General features: G+C 44.1%; 1 protein-coding gene across 12 annotated transcripts in view; it reads left to right on the forward strand.

Moving 5' to 3' along the window:
• Window positions 1–11,744, forward strand: part of frmpd4 (FERM and PDZ domain containing 4) — a 1,288,989-nt gene extending 1,277,245 nt beyond the window's left edge. For 10 of the 12 annotated variants that reach the window (XM_038802435.1, XM_038802436.1, XM_038802438.1 and 7 more), the window contains 4 exons: window positions 2,255–2,437; window positions 3,123–3,276; window positions 6,596–7,669; window positions 7,962–11,744. In XM_038802435.1, coding sequence (XP_038658363.1) covers window positions 2,255–2,437; window positions 3,123–3,276; window positions 6,596–7,669; window positions 7,962–11,416 — 4,866 coding nt within the window. In that variant the 3' untranslated portion in view covers window positions 11,417–11,744. The remainder of the gene's footprint in view (window positions 1–2,254; window positions 2,438–3,122; window positions 3,277–6,595; window positions 7,670–7,961) is intronic. The other 2 variants (XM_038802446.1, XM_038802437.1) reach the window with 2 other exon arrangements.
• Window positions 11,745–21,421: the final 9,677 nt, after the last annotated feature.

Genomic DNA, 21,421 nt, shown 5'->3' on the forward strand with positions numbered 1-21,421 from the left:
TGATCCTACCTGCCAAAGACTTCTCATGTCCCCTCCTTGCTCGTCTCAGCTCTCTCTTTAGATCCTTCCTCGCTTCCTTGTAACTATCAAGCGCCCCAACTGAAACTTCACGCCTCATCTTCACATAGGCCTCCTTCTTGCTCTTAACAAGAGATTCCACTTCTTTGGTAAACCACGGTTCCCTCGCTCGACCCCTTCCTCCCTGCCTGACTGGTACGTACTTATCAAGAACATGCAATAGCTGTTCCTTGAACAAGCTCCACATATCCAGTGTGCCCAACCCTTGCAGCCTACTTCTCCAACCAACACATCCTAAGTCATGTCTAATGGCATCATAATTGCCCTTCCCCCAGCTATAACTCTTGCCCTGCGGGGTATACTTATCCCTTTCCATCACTAACGTAAAGGTCACCGAATTGTGGTCACTGTTTCCAAAGTGCTCACCTACCTCCAGATCTAACACCTGGCCTGGTTCATTACCCAAAACCAAATCCAATGTGGCCTCGCCTCTTGTTGGCCTGTCAACATATTGTGTCAGGAAACCCTCCTGCACACATTGTACAAAGAATGACCCATCTAATGTACTCGAACTATATCTTTTCCAGTCAATATTTGGAAAGTTAAAGTCTCCCATAACAACTACCCTGTTACTTTCGCTCTTTTCCAGAATCATCTTCGCCATCCTTTCCTCTACATCCCTAGAACTATTAGGTGGCCTATAGAAAACTCCCAACAGGGTGACCTCTCCTTTCCTGTTTCTAACCTCAGCCCATACTACCTCAGAAGAAGAGTCCCCATCTAGCATCCTTTCCGCCACCGTAATACTGTCCTTGACTAGCAGCGCCACACCTCCCCCTCTTTTGCCCCCTTCTCTGAGCTTACTAAAACACCTAAACCCCGGAACCTGCAACAACCATTCCTGTCCCTGCTCTATCCATGTCTCTGAAATGGCCACAACATCGAAGTCCCAGGTACCAACCCATGCTTCCAGTTCCCCTACCTTATTTCGTATACTCCTGGCATTGAAGTAGACACACTTCAAACCACCTACCTGAACACTGGCACCCTCCTGCGAAGTCAAATCTGTGCTCCTGACCTCTATACTCTCAATCTCCCGTACCCCAAAACTACAATCCAGGTTCCCATGCCCCTGCTGAATTAGTTTAAACCCCCCCAAAGAGCACTAACAAATCTCCCCCCCAGGATATTGGTGCCCCTCAGGTTCAGATGTAGACCATCCTGTCTATAGAGGTCCCACCTTCCCCAGAAAGAGCCCCAGTTATCCAGAAATCTGAATCCCTCCTGCCTGCACCATCCCTGTAGCCACGTGTTTAATTGCTCTCTCTCCCTATTCCTCATCTCACTATCACGTGGCACGGGCAACAACCCAGAGATAACAACTCTGTTTGTTCTCGCTCTGAGCTTCCATCCTAGCTCCCTAAAGGCCTGCCTGACATCCTTGTCCCCTTTCCTACCTATGTCGTTAGTGCCAATGTGGACTACGACTTGGGGCTGCTCCCCCTCCCCCTTAAGGACCCGGAAAACACGATCCGAGACATCACGTACCCTTGCACCTGGGAGGCAACATACCAAACGTGAGTCTCTCTCGCTCCCACAAAATCTCCTATCTGTGCCCCTGACTATTGAGTCCCCAATTACTAATGTTCTACTCCTTTCCCCCCTTCCATACTTTGACATTACCATGGCAGCACAGTGGTTAGCACTGCTGTCTCACAGCACCGGGGACCCAGGTTCGATTCCAACCTTGGGTGACTGCCTGTGTGCAGTTTGTACATTCGCCCCGTGTCTGCTTGGGTTTCCTCCGGGTGCTCCAATTTCCTCTCATAGTCCAAAGATATGCAGGTCAGCTGGATTGGATGTGCTAAATTGCCCCTTAATGTCCAAATGTTAGGTGGAGTTATGGGGTAGGGCACAGGCATGGGCCATGAAGAGTGCTATTTCGGAGGGTCTGTGCAGACTCCATGAGGCAAATGTCCTGTTTCTGCACTGTAGGAATTCCATGAGAACTAATGGATTGAAATACTGTACACAGTCTGAACAACCAGGCAGCTATTTTGTTTCACAGTGTAGTGATATTCCATTTATTTTCTTTAATTAAAACTGCATCTCTTTTCACATTTTCATATAATTCATTCTAGTTTTTAATATAAAATCTTTGTCAGATTTTTGAATTTAAAAATATACATGCACTTAAGTTTGACCCTGTATTGTCTTTTTTTAATGATTCTGACAGCAAGGGGAGAAGCACTCTGAAGTCACTTTATTAGTGGGACCAAGATATGGAATAAGCCATGTAATCAATGCGAAAACACACCTTGTGTCATTACTGGCTGACTTCAGCCACGTCAACAAGATTGAGATGTTCTCAGAAGAGGAAAACAATGTTAGAGTTGAACTGAATGTGTTGGATGTTAAGGTAAGAGAATGCTATTTAATTGGAGGTGGGGAAGCAAACTGAGAGACAAGGGAGTCTCACCAAGGCAAGTGCTCTAATGTGAGGTTTGGTAGGGGTATTAGAGTTAAGACAAATGGAGTTGGAGGATTATTGATCAGAAAACCAAGGAAAATAACGGCAAATCAAATCTCAAATTTCTAAAACCACCTCTTGTTATTTTATCACTGATCAGTACATTTTAACTGCAAGCAACATTGGAAGTCTGTAATTTAAATAACTGCAAAATAATGAAAGAATGAGGTGAAAATGTCCACACATTCTTAAATCAAGTATGTAAATCCCATCAGTTTGACCTGAATTTGACATAAATTTTCCATGTTCTAACTCAACACACTGCAGTCGTGCGATTTGATTTCACGCCTTCTCAATGAATGCATTTGATACAAATTTAATTTCAAACGGGTAGTTTTGGTTTTAACAAAATATAGCAAGTGACAATGCCGACCCAATCATATTTACGGTCGCTGCTAAATTTTAAAGGAGATCCATGCATCTTAGATTGCGGCGCAGTGCCAATCAGTACGCTTCCCTGTGTAAGTTATTCTTTAAAGATTACAAAGGGAGGTTAACAAGTTTAACGAATTGAAATGACTTTTTTCTCGATCTGGACTGAAGGAATCTCAAGCTCATGTCTTTTTATTTTCAGCCCATCATATTATTAATGGAGTCAACAGATGCAATGAACCTTGCTTGCTTGACAGCTGGATACTACAGGCTGTTGGTGGACTCACGACGCTCCATTTTTAACATGGCTCATGGCAAACGCACTGCAAATAATGAAGCAGGTAGCATCATTAGATGTGAGCATGTAATTTTTTTCTGATTCTATTACATTCAAAACGTTAATTTAGTCATTATTTCCAAATATCAGAGAGTAACTTGTAAACTGGGGTTGATTAGCTGTCAGCTAGATGACTCGTGTGTTGCGCAGAATAATGTTGATGGTACAAGTGCAATCCCTGTGCCAACTGAGGTAGTTCTTGGGGCCTACCTCCTCACCAGCGTCCCTCATGGGGAGAGAGGTAGAGACTTGTATATAAGACTGAGAGAATTTAAGCACCAGAAGAGGTCGATAGACTAATAATTGGAAGCTGACACAAGCATGAATTTATGCTATGTTGGAGGGTGGGGAAATTTCCTCCATGCGCTATATTTAAAGAAATATAAAGTAGTTCATAGTTTTGTTGCACCTAGGGTACAAAGGAGACCTTCCCCAGTTGCAACCACATGATTCCATTTGTAAAGAGGTGACAATTTTTAAATATTAGCACTGATCTTCCTGTTGCCTGTCTAATTACTAAAAATGTGTTTCCATCCATTCTTGTTTACCCACCTTTTCCCTCTGATCTTCCTCCCTGCTCTCATAAAGCATTGAGTACTGTTGAGGTGTGGTCCATGGCTATGTGACCACATGTGATCCTAAACATTGAGCTTTGGGAAGCTATTCAACTCCAGATGTCATCACTGTCAAATTCAATTCTGTCCACAGCCAGCCTGTGCACATACACACATGCTCTTTCTAGCAGGATTGTTGGAACAGAATCAGGGAATGATGCTAATTTTTAAGCTCCCTAATTTTATGCTTTATACCTCATTTGGATTCTGCCCTTTATTAACGTTTAAAGAAATTTAAAGCAATGGGAATTTAAATGAACTTGAGAGCACATTCTCCCTTCAATGCTGTCACCATAATTCCCTTTTCAATCTACCTTAATAGTATTTGAATTGAATTTAAACCTATATTTTCATTTTATATTTTCTTTATGCCCTTACCCATCTAATTCTCCATCTGTTTGAATATGATGCTCTTTCGCAGTTCAATGATTTTGCAATTTCTAGTATTTTTCTGGTTTATTGTGGCATCTCAAATTAATGTTGACTCTGCATTCAAAGAGCAGGCGCAGCACTGATTTCCAAGTGTCTCACCCTTGTAGTTTCCTGACTGACCAGCTGTGTCATATCAAGTCCAATAACTTAAAAACTAAAATGTACAGGGCGGCACGGTGGCGCAGTGGTTAGCACTGCTTTCTCACGGCGCTGAGGACCCGGGCTCGATCCCGGCCCCGGGTCACTGTCCGTGAGGAGTTTGCACATTCGCCCCGTGTCTGTGTGGGTCTCACCCCCACAACCCAAAGATGTGCAGGTTAGGTGGATTGGCCACGTTAAATTGCCCCTTAATTTAAAAACAAAAGTTTTAAAAGGATAAGCTAAAATGAAGGGCTGATACATTAGGGTCTGAATTGTTTGGATGGAGGGGGACGGCGGCACTTGCTTCCTGCCTTCCGAAGAGATGCTCCAAATGCCTCGCAGCCAATTCATGCTCAAAAGAGCATCAAGTGGCTGCAGGCGAGACTCCCCTCCCTCACTGGGCCAGCAACTCTCCAATCCCTGCAGCGACGGTGCTGCAGTGGACAGAGGAAGAAATACAGCAAGATGCCCGAGGCTAAGTCCAGCTACTAGAGGTCCAGATAAGTTCAAGCAGTCCCAGGGCAGGGAGGTTAGTGAAGGCCTGGCATGAAGCACACCCCCCGCCCCCTATCCCCAGGAGAAAAAACAGTATAATGGGCAAATAAGAAAACTGGTCTGAACGTTTTTTTTCCTTTTGGGTCATACAATTTCAATCTCCACACCAGCCAAAAAATTGAGCCTGGAAAGGAAATGGCCCTTAAGTGGCCAAAGGCTGGCGATTAAGGGCCTGACTTGGGGCAGGGAGGGGCTTCCCTCCCGAGACCTTGTCCAGCCTGTGGTGATATGCATCACTGTGTATGCACAAGGGGTTAATGTAAATACACTACAACTAAGTAACCACTAGAGGGAGCACCAGAGATGTCATGATATGCAGATATATAGCCAATGGGTCATTACAACAGGACACAACCAATGGTTAATCAGGACACCCAGAGGTGGCATGACCACAAGGGGGCACTGCACAACCCATATAAAAGGACAGGGCACACATGCCCTGCCTCTTTCCCCAGACAGACGTCCAGAGAGTACGTCAGGGTTGATCAGCAGCATCACACCCAGCACGTGGCTTAGAGCAGGCTGGTAAAGATAGACTGAGTTACTACAGCTAGATTAGCAGAGAGTCAAACTCATTTAAGAACTGTGTTAATAGTTCAATAAACAAGTTGAACTAATTTCATTGTCTGGAGCTTCCTTTGTCAAAGCATACATCAAGGAAGCAGCTTATGCTACATGAAGCAGCATAACACAACACAGCACAGAGTAAAATCGGTGTGTGATCGGAGGTTGTGAGAACCTGGAGGGAAACCCATCCCTTCAATTTCACTCTCCACCCCCAGTGGTGCAGGAACGTGATAGTCTGGCCTTGGATTTATTGGTGTTCAGTTTGTCTTTCGACAACTACCGCTCATATTCATGTAGTACTTTTAATGTAATAAAATGTGCCAAGACAATTCACAGAAGCATTGTAAAGTATGACACTGAGCCACATAAGGACATATTAGGTCAAATTATCAAAAATATGATGAAAGGGAGATATATCATGAGGGGGGCGTCAAATTCCATGGCGAACAGGACAGCAAAGGTTAGGAGAGGGGTGATGAGTGGGAGTCAGTGAGTGGCTGGCAAGTGAGACAGCGAGCGAGATAGTGATAGTTCAGGAGAGGGGAGGTAAGTGAGAGAGAGCGGGAAGAGTGCTTTTTTCCAGCTGAGTTTGATCTGTGCCTTCCTTAATGCAGTCAACTGCCTAGAATGCTGCTCTCTGCAATTGCAGCATCAGCAAATGCGGCCTAGAACAAATATCTGTCAGGAAATTGTTGGAAGCATAGCATGCAGACCACTGTCAGATTGAAATAATTGTAGCAGACCAAATTTACATAGACAATCTCCAATACAAGTGTAGAAATGGAAATTTATAATGGAAGTGCAAAACAAGAACACATTGTATGTCTTAAAATGGGGACCAAATTAAATCCTTGTGCTCGAATGAAATTATCCTGCAGCCTCTAATTTTCACCCTCCTGTACAACACCACAGAAGAGAAACTAGTTTGTTTGTATAATTGTTAATATTAAAGCATTCTGTACTTTATGTGTTATACAATGATGCTGAATGTTTGTGAATAATTATCCCTCTCCTTTTCTTTTTACATAGATTCAGAATACAAGACTAAACATAATACGCACAACTTAGAATGGAACTATCCACCGAAAAGTTCATGCTATGTTAGGGCTAAAAAGGAAGATGCTCAGCCATCATCTATTAGAGAATCAAAGCAGAAAAACATAGATTTCTCAGATAATTCAATTTACCATGATGATTCCAGGGGGGACTTAATAACTGAGATTACAGATACTAATGACCATAGTCACTTCGGGGCTGAATATATGAATGCTCTAGAAGCTGAAAACAAAGCTTATAACAGGCTGTCCTCCTCTGGGAAAGAACCTATTAAAACAGTACAGGAATCTCCGAGGGGAGCAAAGGTATCCTTTGTCTTTGAGGATCACAATGTAGCTGCCTTTAACCCAAGAAACCTTGGATATGAAAGATTGCTGGATGATAGTCCAAGCAATTTAGATCAACAGACATCTATGTACTTGGCCAATGCAAGTGATATTAAATGCTCAGAGTTTTCGTTCCCAGGGATCGATGTAGACAACATTGATACAAATGCTGTTTATGCAAACATCCATGATAGCAGAATGTTTGCAAGTGCAGAAAACATTGAAGAGCCATTGTTACATGACATCTGTTATTCAGAGACCACCGATGATGCTGAGGATGAGGATGAGGCCAGTTGTGAGGAAGATATTCCACTTGGAGAGGCAGACAAAACTGACATTCTCAATATTTCTGGGTCTAGTGATGATATAATAGACTTAACGTCACTTCCTCCACCTGGAGGTGATGATGATGATGAAGATGACTTTCTCCTTCACACGCTGAATATAGCAATCGCTGCCCCTCCACCTGGTTTCAGAGACAACAGCTCAGATGAAGAAGATGGCCAGCATCAACCAGTGCAAAGTGCACTTGAGACTGCCCAGACCAAATGTTCGCCAAATGATGACATCCCTGTGTCACTCATAGATGCCGTTCCTACACAGGCCGAAGACCAGAGTGGTGAGCAAGCATTGGATGATGCAGTGGTGTCCACTTTGCAAGCATTGGAGGCACTGGCAGCTTCTGAGGAGCAATCCGTCCAGCAAACTGATGACAGTTCAGGTTCTTTCACCATAGTAACATTTATTCATTGACTGTCATAATGTTCCATCTGTAAACTTGTTAACAACTTGGAAACATTCCAGAACAAATTTTGCCATCAGTGTGTCATCCCATTTTCTGATCTGGCATGCTAATGGAACAGTCTTAGTTGATATTTCATGCACTGGATGCTTTTTATGCACTGAAATTTAAGAATGCTAAACAGTTTGTTTAATAAACCTATTTTATTAAGATTTAAAAAGTGCCTATGATGAAGTAATTAATTGGGTGTTTATTCTCTTATGGCATACAGGTGTAGTGATATTAAGAGCTTATAGCCCTGAGTCGTCATCGGATTCTGGCAATGAGACAAACTCCTCTGAAATGACTGAAAACTCTGAGGTAGCCTCAGCACAGAAGCATTCTGAGGGTTCCATGCATATGGTTGTGGCCACCAGTGAAGGTTATCAACAACTTCAAGAAGAGCAAACTGAATTCCCAATCTCACAGAACGAGAACGTAGGGCCCACTTCTAAAATGATTCCAAAAGCCACACATTCCTTGGCTGCTCAACGGGGCAGCAATGCAAAGTCCAAAGTTGTGCCTTCGAAACAAATTCTTCCTTCTGAGGAAATTGAGATGGAGCCAGAGACGATGGAGACAAAATCTGTCACTGACTACTTCAGCAAATTGCAGATGGGGTCTCTGATGTATTCTTGCCCAAGTAAGCAAAAAAACAAGACAGGTGATACTAGTGTCAAGATAGCATTTGATGGTAGCATATCAGTGAAAAGGCAGCACGGCAACAGAAAGACAGAACTGGGCGATGACATGTCATCCAATGGCAAATACAACACGTTGATTACAAAGAACAGTCATGGTACAGCCACTTTTGACTTAGAAAGCACCACTTTCCGTAGAGAGACACAAAGTTGGTTTCAACTTTCAGGGGAAAAAATGACTGATAAGCATTTCCCGGGGTTAATTAATGGTAAAAGTTTTCACAAATCGTGCGTAGTTTCTAGAACGGAACTTGAAGGGAAGGAGGCTGACACTGAAGTAGATGATCGTTGTTCCTTGGCCAGCACGCCCGGGCTTAGACGTGATGAAAGCTTTCTTTCTGATACCACTTACATGTCTTCAACCAAACACCTGACTGATTCAGAAGACACAGAGCTTTTCCCCGATGATCACTCGTCAGAGCTTCCAGAAGCTGAGCAGAGTGTGACTAGACTTTGTGAATACCATATGACAAAAAGAATGTCCTCTTTACAAAGCGAGGGTCATTACTCCTTGCAGAGTTCCCAGTGTTCTTCAGTAGATGCAGCCTGCAGTACGGGCAGTAGTACGTGTGCCACCCCAGTGGATTCCCCCCTCTGTACAAATGATATTAAGCACATATTATCGGAATCTTCTCTAAAAGGCCTTGGCTACATTTCAGAAGATCAGCGAACACTCTTGCTTCAAAGCCATGGAACACCATACAAAGATCTGCATCCCCAAGCTGAAGCCATGTGTCATAGGAGAACAGCCCATAACACGCATGCGCCTTCAAATGCTGAACCAATATTTGGTACCATACGTGATGGGTGCCACCGAGTACCCAAGATTAAAGAAACCACAGGTACCTCAGTAAACAGAGATAATATTTACGCAGATGTTGAGCAGCAACATTTAAGATTTGAAAGTAAGTTAGAGAGTGAGGCGAATGATTATTTTCGAGATCAAGAAACGAGTCCTCTTTTGTCAGGTTCACCTCATGAAGTTAGTTCTCAAACTGTTAATACAGATATGGTGGAAAAAGCATGTAAGTCCCAAGCTGATGATGGTAGTAGCTCATCTCAAGATATTAAACTCAGCACATTTCCTCATCTTAAGAGCACATCAATCACATTATCAAATGAAAGTAGCTGTGTAAAGGATCATAAGAAACTTTCTAAGTATTATAGGTCTAACACGTTAACATTCCCTTCCTTAGTTTCAACATCAAAAGACTCAGGCCATGCTAGACACCAGGATTTACTGCCTTCAAGTAAAAGTAGATTACCTAAGAATTCACTGTGTAATTTTAGAAGTATGTTTTTTGCATCCTTACCATCCAAGCTGAGGAGGGAGAATGAGATAGCTAAACAGAGGACTCAGAAACCTAGGCAGCTTGAGGAAACAATTAATAAGGAAAGGAGGCAAGTTGACTGTTTTGACAGACATGTAGGACAAGATCTGCATTCTGAGCAATGTCTCAGTCTGAGTAAAGGAGCTGCCAGTGAGAATGGAAAAGCTCTGCCTGGAGGTTTTCATGAGAAGCAGCTCTCTGCTGAGGACAAAAAGCAGTGCAACCCAGATTGTAAATTGCAGCATGTTGTCAAGGAGATGCTTAATGATTCTCTGTGTTTTTCTGCCACCCCTAGTGTAGCTTGCACAGAGCCTGAGCAAGGAGGAAGAGGAGGTGCAACTTCAGCATTCACTAAACAATTCAATGTCGACAATATTACTCTGCCATCAAACATTTGCAATGATACAATGGTGCCAAGTACTTGCCAAGAGTCACCTGATCTTCCCAAAGTAGAACCAGTGCGTACAAAAGCACTAAATAAAACGGCTTGTGAATTTGGCGGAGGAACCCTTATAACTCCTCCCAGAAAAAAGGTGCTGAGGCGTTGCAGCAGCAGTGTTACACCAGGAATGGGAAACGTAGAAACCCTATTAGAAAAATCAAAGACTTCCATAGGATTCCAATATTGCGATCTCCCCGAAATAACTGATCCTCAACCTGTACAGAAAAGAGTTGAACTTCCTCTGGGCGATAGATTATCAAAGAGCCACTCTCAAGGATCAGTGACAACAAATGCATCATGCTGCTCCACGACTGGAGATGGAAAGAAGAGTCTGAGATCATTAGAGATATTTTCAGTGCAAAAGGATTTTCGACACATTAAGCCATTGCCTTTTCCAAAGGTGGAGATGAGCAACTGGAAGTGTCATGGTCCTTTTACCTATTGTTTCCTTAATAAAGACATTGATGCTGAAGATGATGATGATGGTTATGGCAGTAAGGGCCAATTGTCTTGCTTCGACCAAAATCATCTCTTCTCCAGTTCAACGCAAGCATTTTGTACATCTCCCAGCACTGCAAATGCCTGGAAAGCTGTGCAACCTACTGTGGGGCCTTGCAGGAAGGCTGGTAGCAGCAAAGGCAAAGAGGAAGAGCACACCGACACTAATGGCATGACATTTGATAGTAGGATTGCCCGAATTAATGCACTAAAGGACACAGGGTATGCATTACCAGGTGGATTTTTTGCAGCACAGCAAGATGCCAGCGAACTGCTGTCTCTTTTGCAGGCAGGCATTGGACAAAAAGAACATGTCAAAGCAGACCTTCATCAACTCCGATTTAGCCAATACGAACAACTGTTGTCAGTCGAATCCAGAGAGTTGGGAAGTACTTGCAGGAAAATGGTGGCTGCAGAAAAAAGCCCAGAGGAAATGCTCGTAGCTATGACGTCCAGCTTCCAAGTACTGTGTTGCTTAACAGAAGCCTGCATGCGATTAGTTAAAGTAATGACTTCTGAAACACAGCAACAGGAAATCGTTGCTAAGGTAGACGAGGTTGTAATGAACTATATTTGTCTACTGAGAGCTGCTGAAGCAGTATCTGGAGCAGCCCCCATCAACCCTAATGTTAAGGTTTTAGCGCAACATTCAGTCACCATGGCAACTATCGTAAGCACACTAACCCGTTCACTTAAAATGCTTTTAAATAAATAAGATGCAAATTGTACTTTAAAATGTACCCTTGTAAAGCCATACATAGAGTTTACTGTTAAGTGTGGGGCGACCACACTGACTGCTATAAAGGAAACGTGGTTCATGTGTACATTATGTTTTATATGATGAGGCTGTGAGATATTCAGATGTTATACAGCTCAGTCTGCTAGAAATGTAATGTAATTGAAACTCCCTTTCTGATGACATGAGGGTATAGAAAGCAATGGTATACAAATTAGTTATTTTTCATATGGTACCCATGCTCCAGAATGGTTGAGCGGCCTAACCAAAAGAGTGTCAAGATCCCCTAGTACTATAACTGCCATTTGGGGGGGGGGGGGGGGGGGGGAGGGGTTGGGGGGTTGTGGCTATTTGTCACACAAGTGATACTGCATCATTCTGTAAATACTAATTACCTAAAATTTTAAAGTATGCTTTTTAACCAATGCAAATAATATAAACAATAAACAATTAAATTGATCTGTCATGTCTTATTATTGGGGGAACTAATCATGAAAAATTAAAGATGTGCATTTCCTTCTCCTGCTTTGATTTGTTTTTGCAATAATTGCTTCGCACAAAAGCACAATTGACGAACATTGTAATCTGATAGGAGTGTGGAAATTACATAATATGGGGAAATATTTGTAGAGTATATGATTTTTTTCAAGTACATAGTTACACTGTATTAAAATGTATTTTAAAACAAACCCTACAACGCCCTACAGGGCTTTGTTAGAAACAGCTGACTTACAAATAATGACTAAACATGAAAGTATTTTTTAAATATTTGAGTTTTTGTATGTCATGTTCTACTATCTATTTCAATACTTCCCTATCAACAAGAATCCTTGCACTTTAGAGGAGTGTATCTGTATATAGGAATTCTTTAAAAAATAAAGAAGGCTGTTTTTGGCAGAAGGCTCATTTCAGTCTTCAAATAGGGGTCCTCGGACCATAATTGCCATTTAAGTTGCGAATCATCGAGAGCAGGAACTATGCACACTCCGATCATTTCCATTGGCGACAGAGGCAGCGACCCAGCCTAAGCTTTATAGTATTTCTCAATTGAAAATTAGTTGAGCTACTGATGCCTCAGGAACTCCATCCGAGGTTGCCTTACCACTAGCCAAAGGCAACCTGCAGGCTGCAAGGAAGTCCTTGTCAGTGACGTTATGAATTTGACTAATGGGGAACTAGAATATCAAACCCAATTTGTGATGTTATAGAACAGAGGGGAGTATGAGAACTGTCCCAGACCAAGCAGCCTCGAAACAACAGGAGCAACTTGAATATATGTGCTACCTTTAACATAGAAAAACCTTTCAAGTTGCTACACAGAGGTTTAATCAGACAAAAGTAAAGCTATTAAGAACATATCATATTAAAGCATAAATATGACAAAAACAAAGAGATTTTTATATCTGTCATTGGTGCCAATGAGAAGCTACATATCCATACATGCAAGAGACTGTCCAGTTTTCATTGTAATTTATGACTCTATTAAAATTGGAACTCAAGGTTTTCAAATGTTTGCTTTCCAAGAATGCGACTTCAATAGTGACAACAAAGTAGCAGCTTTCACATTGCTCCTCCATTAATGAACTGAATTGAACAAAACTGATATTTATTTTCTTTTTACTATTAATCAGTGCTAAACATGTTATACCTAATTATGTCAACATTTTTACTCATATCTTCACCAACATTACATCCAAACAAAATGCAGAAATAGGCCCATCGAGCCTGCTCCGCCATTTAATAATATCGCCGCTGATCTGATGGTCACCTCAAATCTGCATCCCGCCTACACCCTGACAACCTTTCCCCCCTTGCTTAACAAGACTATATCAACCTCTGCCTTAAAAATATTCAAAGACTCTGCTTCCATCACTCTTTCAGGAAGAGAGTCCTTTTGAGAGAAAACATTTCAGCTCGTTGACAAAAACAAGAACATTCACCCCTTCATTTGGAGTTGATGGCATTAAGGCTGGTGTGCCAATTTAGATGTATACTCGTCACTTTAAAATGTGAAATTAATGACTATATTACATACATTGATAATATGGACAACTTGTCTATATTAATAACCTTGATGAGGGGACTGACTAGTCACATTTGCTGATGATATAAAAATAGGTAGAAAAGCAAGTTGGAAGGAGGATACGGAAAGTCTGTGGAGGGATATAGATAGATAAGTGAGTGGGCAAATATCTGGCAAATGCAGCAGGGTGTGGTAAAATGTGAGGTTGCCCATGTTGGCAGAAAGAATAAAAGAGTAGAATATTTTTAAATAGGAAGACTGCAGAATGCTGTGGTACAGAGGGATATGGGTGCCCTTGTACATGAATCAGAAAAAAAATTAGCATTCATGTATAACAAGTAAAATCTGTTGGCCTTTATTGCAAGGGGTTGGAGTATAAAAGCAGGTAAGTCTCGCTACAACTCGACTGCACTCTTGAGACTGCACCTAGAGTACTGTGCACATTTTTGGTTTTCTTATTTAAGGAGTGATACACTTACATTGGAAGTCATTCAAGGAAGCTTCACTGGCCTAATTCCTGGGTTGAAGGCTTTGAGCGGGACGCCAGAATGCATTCCCCAATGGGACGGAGAGGTCCACGGTGCGTGCCGATGGGGAATGTAAATAAATGCAAACAGATCTTAATGACCCATTTGCACATATTTAGCAGGTGACATCCTGAGGCCGTCCCAATGGCATGCGTGCGGCGTAATCCAATGACACTGTTTTTGAGGGAGCGGAGCATCCGGAAAACGGCGCCGCCCTCGATTTTGGCGTAAAAACGGATTCTCCGGCCAATCGGCAAACACGATTTCTGCGTCGGCAATCGGAGAATACCGCCCATAGTCTCCCAAACTCGTTGTTCTCTCCCAAGGGGGCGGTGGAGGCTGTGTCACTAAATATATTCAAGGCTGAGCTAAGCAGATTTTTGATCAATAAGGGAGTCGAGGGTCATAAGGGACAGGCAGGAAAGTGAAGTTCATGTTTATGAGCTAAACACATTGGTCACAATTCAGCGACCCTGTTGCGCCTGGCGAAGATCTGGGTAAATCGCACGCAAGCCCCAAATCGGGCTTTGCGCCGGGAGCCGGGCCTATCTCAAGTCACCCGACTCCGCCTGGTGTGAGATCCCGATCTGAATAGGCTGATTTAAATAACCGGACGCCAGATTCACCCGGTGGCCAGGACTCATCGGCCGTGTCTGGGAAACCTCGCTAGGACACCATTTAGTACTGATCCACACAACGGTGGACCAGTCGTAACTTCTACTGGGTGGGGAGGTCTCCCAGGCCATTAGAGGTGGATAGGGCAGGGTGGAACCCTGAAACACCCCTGGCACCTGTCAGGAAGCCCAGGTAACCACTGCCAAGGTGCCTAGATTCCAGCCTGGCATTGCCGGGGTCAGGGCTTTGCCAAGTAGAGGAGGCTGAGGGGAGGTTCAAGTGGGTCTCCCCAAGGTTAAGGGGGTCAAAAAAGTGGGTGGGGGAGGGGAAAAGATAGGGGTTGCCAGACAAAATGGCACCCCGCCAGCAAGAAATCCCTCTAAGTGCGGCCTTGGTGGGGAGAAACCCTCAAGGCCAATAAAAAATAGCCAAGTGCAGTTGGAGAGTGGGGTGTTTCTTGGTGCTGCAGCCACTCCTACATTCCTCCCCATGCCACTTTCCTCAGCCCTGCTATGGTAGGCACAGTGCATACCTTAGATGCCAGTTTAGAGTTGGGTTTGCTTGGGCTGAGTGACCAGGCAGCCCAATGAGATGCAGCCTGGACAGGGAAAAAGGTCAGCTCACATGCCAACTCGTTGAGGCAGAGATTTTGTTTTTGTCATAGGGATCTCAGTTGAGAAGTTCATTGGGGTGGACGACTGCTGATAACCATGTACACCAAGATGCTTAATGCATTGGCAGCTACTGTCCAGGAACATAAGGACGTCTGGCTCCACCATGGCACTATGCAGAGCTTGGAGACCATCCTTTCCACAATGGGTGCAAGGCAACACTGCCAGACCAACCTAGGATGGAGCATCTGTCGGTCGCTGTTTCAGCTTCCATTGCAACATCTTCTGATGTTTCAGTGCTACAGTGGAAACCCAGGAAGACATCATGAAATCCATTCTTGCTCTGGCATGCAGGGATAAACTGTTGTCATCATTAGTATCGATCTGAGTGCTCAATGAGGCATGTAGGTTCTCAAAACAGGCCAGAAATCCGTGCTCCAGCAGTTGTTGAAGATTGCTGAGGTGCTGCCCTTTGAGAATGGCAGTGGTCTTGTGTAGCATGAACCTGCTGTCCTCTCTCAGCATGACAGCATTTGTGCTAACATCTCTGCCCTTCTGTCAATGCACTTGGTGATGCCTCTCAGTCTGCCCAGCCCAGGCAGCTGTTAGTCATGCCAAGGCAATGCAGTCCTAATCCAGGCCCTGAAGACTCAGAGTTACTCGAGGGTGTCCTCCAAAGGTATCTGCGGTCGTCCCCACTAAAAGACAGCAGTCTTCCGCCAATCATTCTGCAGCCAATGGGGTAGCAATACACAGGAGCATTAGACCAGGCAAAGACTGCTGCAAGACAAGCCCCAACGAAATGCAAAATGATGATTAGTTTTTTTTTTAAGCTATTGATGTATTGTTGGATAAAACTGTTGTGTGAAGGTTATTGCTGTTCACCATTCTCGAGTGATGTTGGTCACAGAGACTTGGTCATGGGGAATTTGATATTGATGTATTGTAAGGGGATGGTTGGTCCATGTTACCATGTCATGGGTGGGCACAGCATACCAGCACAAACTTGGACATACCCTCAGGCATACTCTGCAGAGATTCCCCAATGACCTGGGCGGGATTCTCCGGTCGTGCCCGCCCAGCGACCGGAAATTCCAGCCCTAGGTCAATGGACCTTTAGATGGTGCGCATCCTGCCTGTGGCGATCTTGCGGCGGGCGGGTGAAAGAATCCAGCCCTCTGTTTCTGAAGACAGATTACTTCCTCCAGGTTATTACACGAGGATACGTGGCTCTCACTAAAGGCCCTCTGACCTCACATGATGAGAATAAATGTGAAGTTGATATATAACCATGCCAATACATTCCACTATCCTGGAAGCACCCACAGTGCTTTTATCCTTCAACAATCTCTCCTGTCCATTGCCTTCACGTCTTCAAGACAAATATCAGGATTCCTATTTAGAGAGAAGGGATATCCCCTCCACACAAGGCTCATTACCGCCGTCACTCTTCCTCTGTTGTGTACCTCCAGCACCTCCCAGATATTTCTGCAGATGTCTAATTGAAACATGTTCTAATGTCAGAGCTACCACCTAAAAGGAATTGGTTGTGGAGAAGGCAAGGGCAACGGTAATCTTCACAGGCACTGGGAGGGCAATCCTCGCTCAGGTCTTCATTGAGGACATGATATAACTCCCTCACCAGCTCCCTAGTAAAGAAAAACCTACTTGGCACTGCTCTAACATCCCAACAGAAGTGTGATGTTCCCAGAATCCTCGCACAGAAGACCTTCTGATGAACGCTCCCTCTCCTACCACTTTGCAGAGGTTTCTCTCTATCTCCTTCTCTCCATGCCCTGCTCTTGCTTCGGAACAAGTTGCCCTGCAATTACTGCTCCCATGCTTACCAAGGGCTATGGAAGAGTCTTTCTCTGGTCAGCAAACACCCTTACATTCCTCCAGAAACTTTTCACATTGCTGCTGTCAATTGTGCCTGAGCAGAAGTAAATCAAAAACACTTCAGTTGTTTCATGCCCCTTCAAACAGCCCCAGATCAGGGCCATTCCTGCTTGCTTTTTTTTTAAAAAAGGCTGTTGTTTCCAGAGTGAATAAGGAAGGTATTTCCGATTCAGTTGTTGGTCAATATTACTCTTTACATCATGCCCTTCCAGTCTCTTCAGACACACACTGGTGTACACCAATGGGTCCATTCCAGTTGCCTGATGCCACACAGCCTGCCTGGGAGCTGACCAGCGCCACCTCACAGATATATCCACTGGAAATATATATGTTTCAACGATGAGTTTGAGTTTCAAAACCGCTAAGTTAATCTTTGATTTGTAGCTTCTAAAATAAAATGAGTGAGATGCCTTTAAATAATCAATGTCTGGATCTATCAAGCAAAATGATTGAGATAAGGATTGTAATCAATATTCAAACCCACCAAAGAACAAAAAACAGGCAATAACCATATGTATTTATTAACAGGATCATTAAGCAAATGGAACCCGGACTACTTGAATTTATCACCCAAAGTGAACCATTTAACTTGTGGACTGGAAATGCATGATGTCAGGTACACTGGGCGGGATTCACCGTTGCCCGATGCCGATATCGTAATCAGTGATGGAGCGGAGAATCTCTGATTATGACCGAATCGGGGGCAGCGCCTGTTTTCGGATGCTCCTCCCCTTCAAAACTGCGTCATTGAGGAGCATGTTGCATGCTGTTGGGACGGCTTCTGGACGTTACCTGAAGGCCCTCCCCTGATGCTCCGCCCCCTGATGCTCCGCCCCCGATGGAACATTGGTGCGGGGTTGAACCAACTTTTTTGTGGTAAAACCAGACACATCCTCCGGGCACAGCCTCAAAATCAGAGAATCCAGCCCACTAAATCTGTCATTCTGAACATTTGGACCAGACACCACCAAACAAATATCATAACCTGCCTTTCCCATCAGCCATGGAAACTGACAAATCTCCAAAGCATTGTCACTTATCTCTCTAGTTTGCTCTTCACTTTTACTTGCTTTCTCCCTCTCCAACTGTTTCTCTCCTTTCATGAACTTCACTTCTCATTCCACTGTCATTTTTCTCTTCTTTACACCTAGAACATAGAACATAGAACACTACAGCGCAGTACGGGCCCTTCGGCCCTCGATGTTGCGCCGACCTGTGAAACCATCTGAAGCCTATCTGACCTACACTATTCCATTTTCATCCATTAGTCTATCCAGTGACCACTTAAATGCCCTTAAAGTTGGCGAGTCTACTACTATTGCAGGCAGGGCGTTCCACACCCCTACTACTCTCTGAGTAAAGAAACTGCCTCTGACATCTGTCCTATATCTCTCACCCCTCAATTTAAAGCTATGTCCCCTCGTGTTGGTCATCACCATCCGAGGAAAAAGACTCTCACTGTCCACCCTATCTAACCCTCTGACTATCTTATATGTCTCTATTAAGTCACCTCTCAGCCTTCTCCTCTCTAACGAAAACAACCTCAATTCCCTGAGCCTTTCCTCGTAAGACCTTCCCTCCATACCAGGCAACATCCTAGTAAATCTCCTCTGAACCCTTTCCAAAGCTTCCACATCCTTCCTATAATGTGGTGACCAGAACTGCACGCAGTACTCCAGGTGTGGCCGCACCAGAGTTATGTACAGCTGCAGCATGACCTTGTGGTTCCGAAACTCAATCCCCCTGCTTATAAAGGCTAGCACACCATATGCCTTCTTAACAGCCCTATTAACCTGGGTGGCAACTTTCAGGGATTTATGTACCTGGATGCCGAGATCTCTCTGTTCATCTACACTACCAAGAATCTTGCCATTAGCCCAGTACTCTGCATTCCTGTTACTCCTTCCAAAGTGAACCACCTCACACTTTTCCGCATTAAACTCCATCTGCCACCTCTCAGCCCAGCTCTGCAGCTTATCTATGTCCCTCTGTATCCTATAACATCCTTCAGCACTATCCACAACTCCACCGACCTTCGTGTCATCTGCAAATTTACTAACCCATCCTTCTACACCCTCTTCCAGGTCATTTATAAAAATAACAAACAGCAGTGGCCCCAAAACAGATCCTTGCGGTACACCACTAGTAACTGAACTCCAGGATGAACATTTGCCATCAACCACCACCCTCTGTCTTCTTTCAGCTAGCCAATTACTGATCCAAACCGCTAAATCACCTTCAATTCCATACTTCCTTATTTTCTGCAATAGCCTACCGTGGGGAACCTTATCAAACGCCTTACTGAAATCCATATACACCACATCAACAGCTTTACCCTGATCCACCTGTTTGGTCACCTTCTCAAAAAACTCAATAAGGTTTGTGAGACATGACCTACCCTTCACAAAACCGTGTTGAGTATCGCTAATCAACTTGTTCTTTTCAAGATTATTATAAACCCTATCTCTTATAACCTTTTCCAACATTTTACCCACAACCGAAGTAAGGCTCACAGGTCTATAATTACCAGAGTTGTCTCTACTCCCCTTCTTGAACAAGGGGACAACATTTGCTATCCTCCAGTCTTCCGGCACTATTCCTGTCGACAAAGACGACATAAAGATCAAGGACAAAGGCTCTGCAATCTCCTCCCTGGCTTCCCAGAGAATCCTAGGATAAATCCCATCTGGCCCAGGGGACTTATCTATTTTGACATTTTCTAAAATTGCTAACACCTCCTCCTTTTGAACCTCAATTCCATCTAGCCTGGTCGACTGAACCTGAGTGTTCTCCTCGACAACATTGGCTTTCTCCAGTGTAAACACTGACGAAAAATACCCATTTAATGCTTCCCCTATCTCCTCTGATTCCACACACAACTTTCCACTACTATCCTTGATTGGCCCTAATCTTACTCGAGTCATTCTTTTGTTCCTGATATACCTATAGAAAGCCTTAGGGTTTTCCTTGATCCTATCCGCCAACGACTTTTCGTGTCCTCTCCTCGCTCTTCTTAACTCTCCCTTTAGGTCCTTCCTGGCTAACTTGTAACTCTCAAGTGCCCTAACTGAGCCTTCATGTCTCATCCTAACATAAGCCTTCTTCTTCCTCTTGACAAGTGCTTCAACTTCCTTAGTAAACCACGGCTCCCTTGCTCGACAACTTCCTCCCTGCCTGACAGGTACATACTTATCAAGGACACGCAGTAGCTGTTCCTTGAAAAAGCTCCACATTTCGATTGTACCCATCCCCTGCAGTTTCCTTCCCCATCCTATACCTCCTAAATCTTGCCGAATAGCATCATAATTGCCTTTCCCCCAGCTATAATTCTTGCCTTGCGGTATATACCTATCCCTGCCCATTGCTAAAGTAAACATAACCGAGTTGTGATCACTATCACCAAAGTGCTCACCTACATCTAAATCTAACACCTGGCCGGGTTCATTACCCAGTACCAAATCCAATGTGGCCTCGCCCCTTGTTGGCCTGTCTACATACTGTGTCAGAAAACCCTCCTGCACACACTGCACAAAAACTGACCCATCTATAGTACTCGAACTATAGTATTTCCAGTCAATATTTGGAAAGTTAAAGTCCCCCATAACAACTACCCTGTTACTCTCGCTCCTGTCAAGAATCATCTTTGCAATCCTTTCCTCTACATCTCTGGGACTATTCGGAGGTCTATAGACAACTCCCAACAGGGTGACCTCTCCTCTACTGTTCCTAACCTCGGCCCATACTGCCTCAGTAGACGAGTCCTCAAGCGTCCTTTCTACCGCCGTAATACTTTCCTTGATTAACAATGCCACCCCCCCCCCCCCCTCTCTTTTACCATCTTCTCTGTTCTTACAGAAACATCTAAATCCTGGAACCTGCAACAACCATTCCTGTCCCTGCTCTACCCATGTCTCCGAAATCGCCACAACATCGAGATCCCAGGTACCAACCCATGCTGCAAGCTCACCCACCTTATTCCGGATGCTCCTGGCATTGAAGTAGACACACTTCAAACCAGAGTCCTGCTTGCCGGTGCCCTCTTTCGAACTTTTAACCCTATCCCTGACCTCACTACTCTCAACATCCTGTACACTGGGGCTACAATTTAGGTTCCCATCCCCCTGCTGAATTAGTTTAAACCCCCCCCGAAGAGCACTAGCAAATCTCCCTCCCAGGATATTAGTACCCCTCTGGTTCAGGTGAAGACCATCCTGTTTGTAGAGGTCCCACCTACCCCAGAATGAGCCCCAATTATCCAGGAAACCAAAACCCTCCCTCCTGCACCATCCCTGTAGCCACGTGTTCAACT

The sequence above is a fragment of the Scyliorhinus canicula genome, chromosome 7, assembly GCF_902713615.1.
Source record: "Scyliorhinus canicula chromosome 7, sScyCan1.1, whole genome shotgun sequence".
Taxonomy (NCBI): Eukaryota; Metazoa; Chordata; class Chondrichthyes; order Carcharhiniformes; family Scyliorhinidae; genus Scyliorhinus; species Scyliorhinus canicula.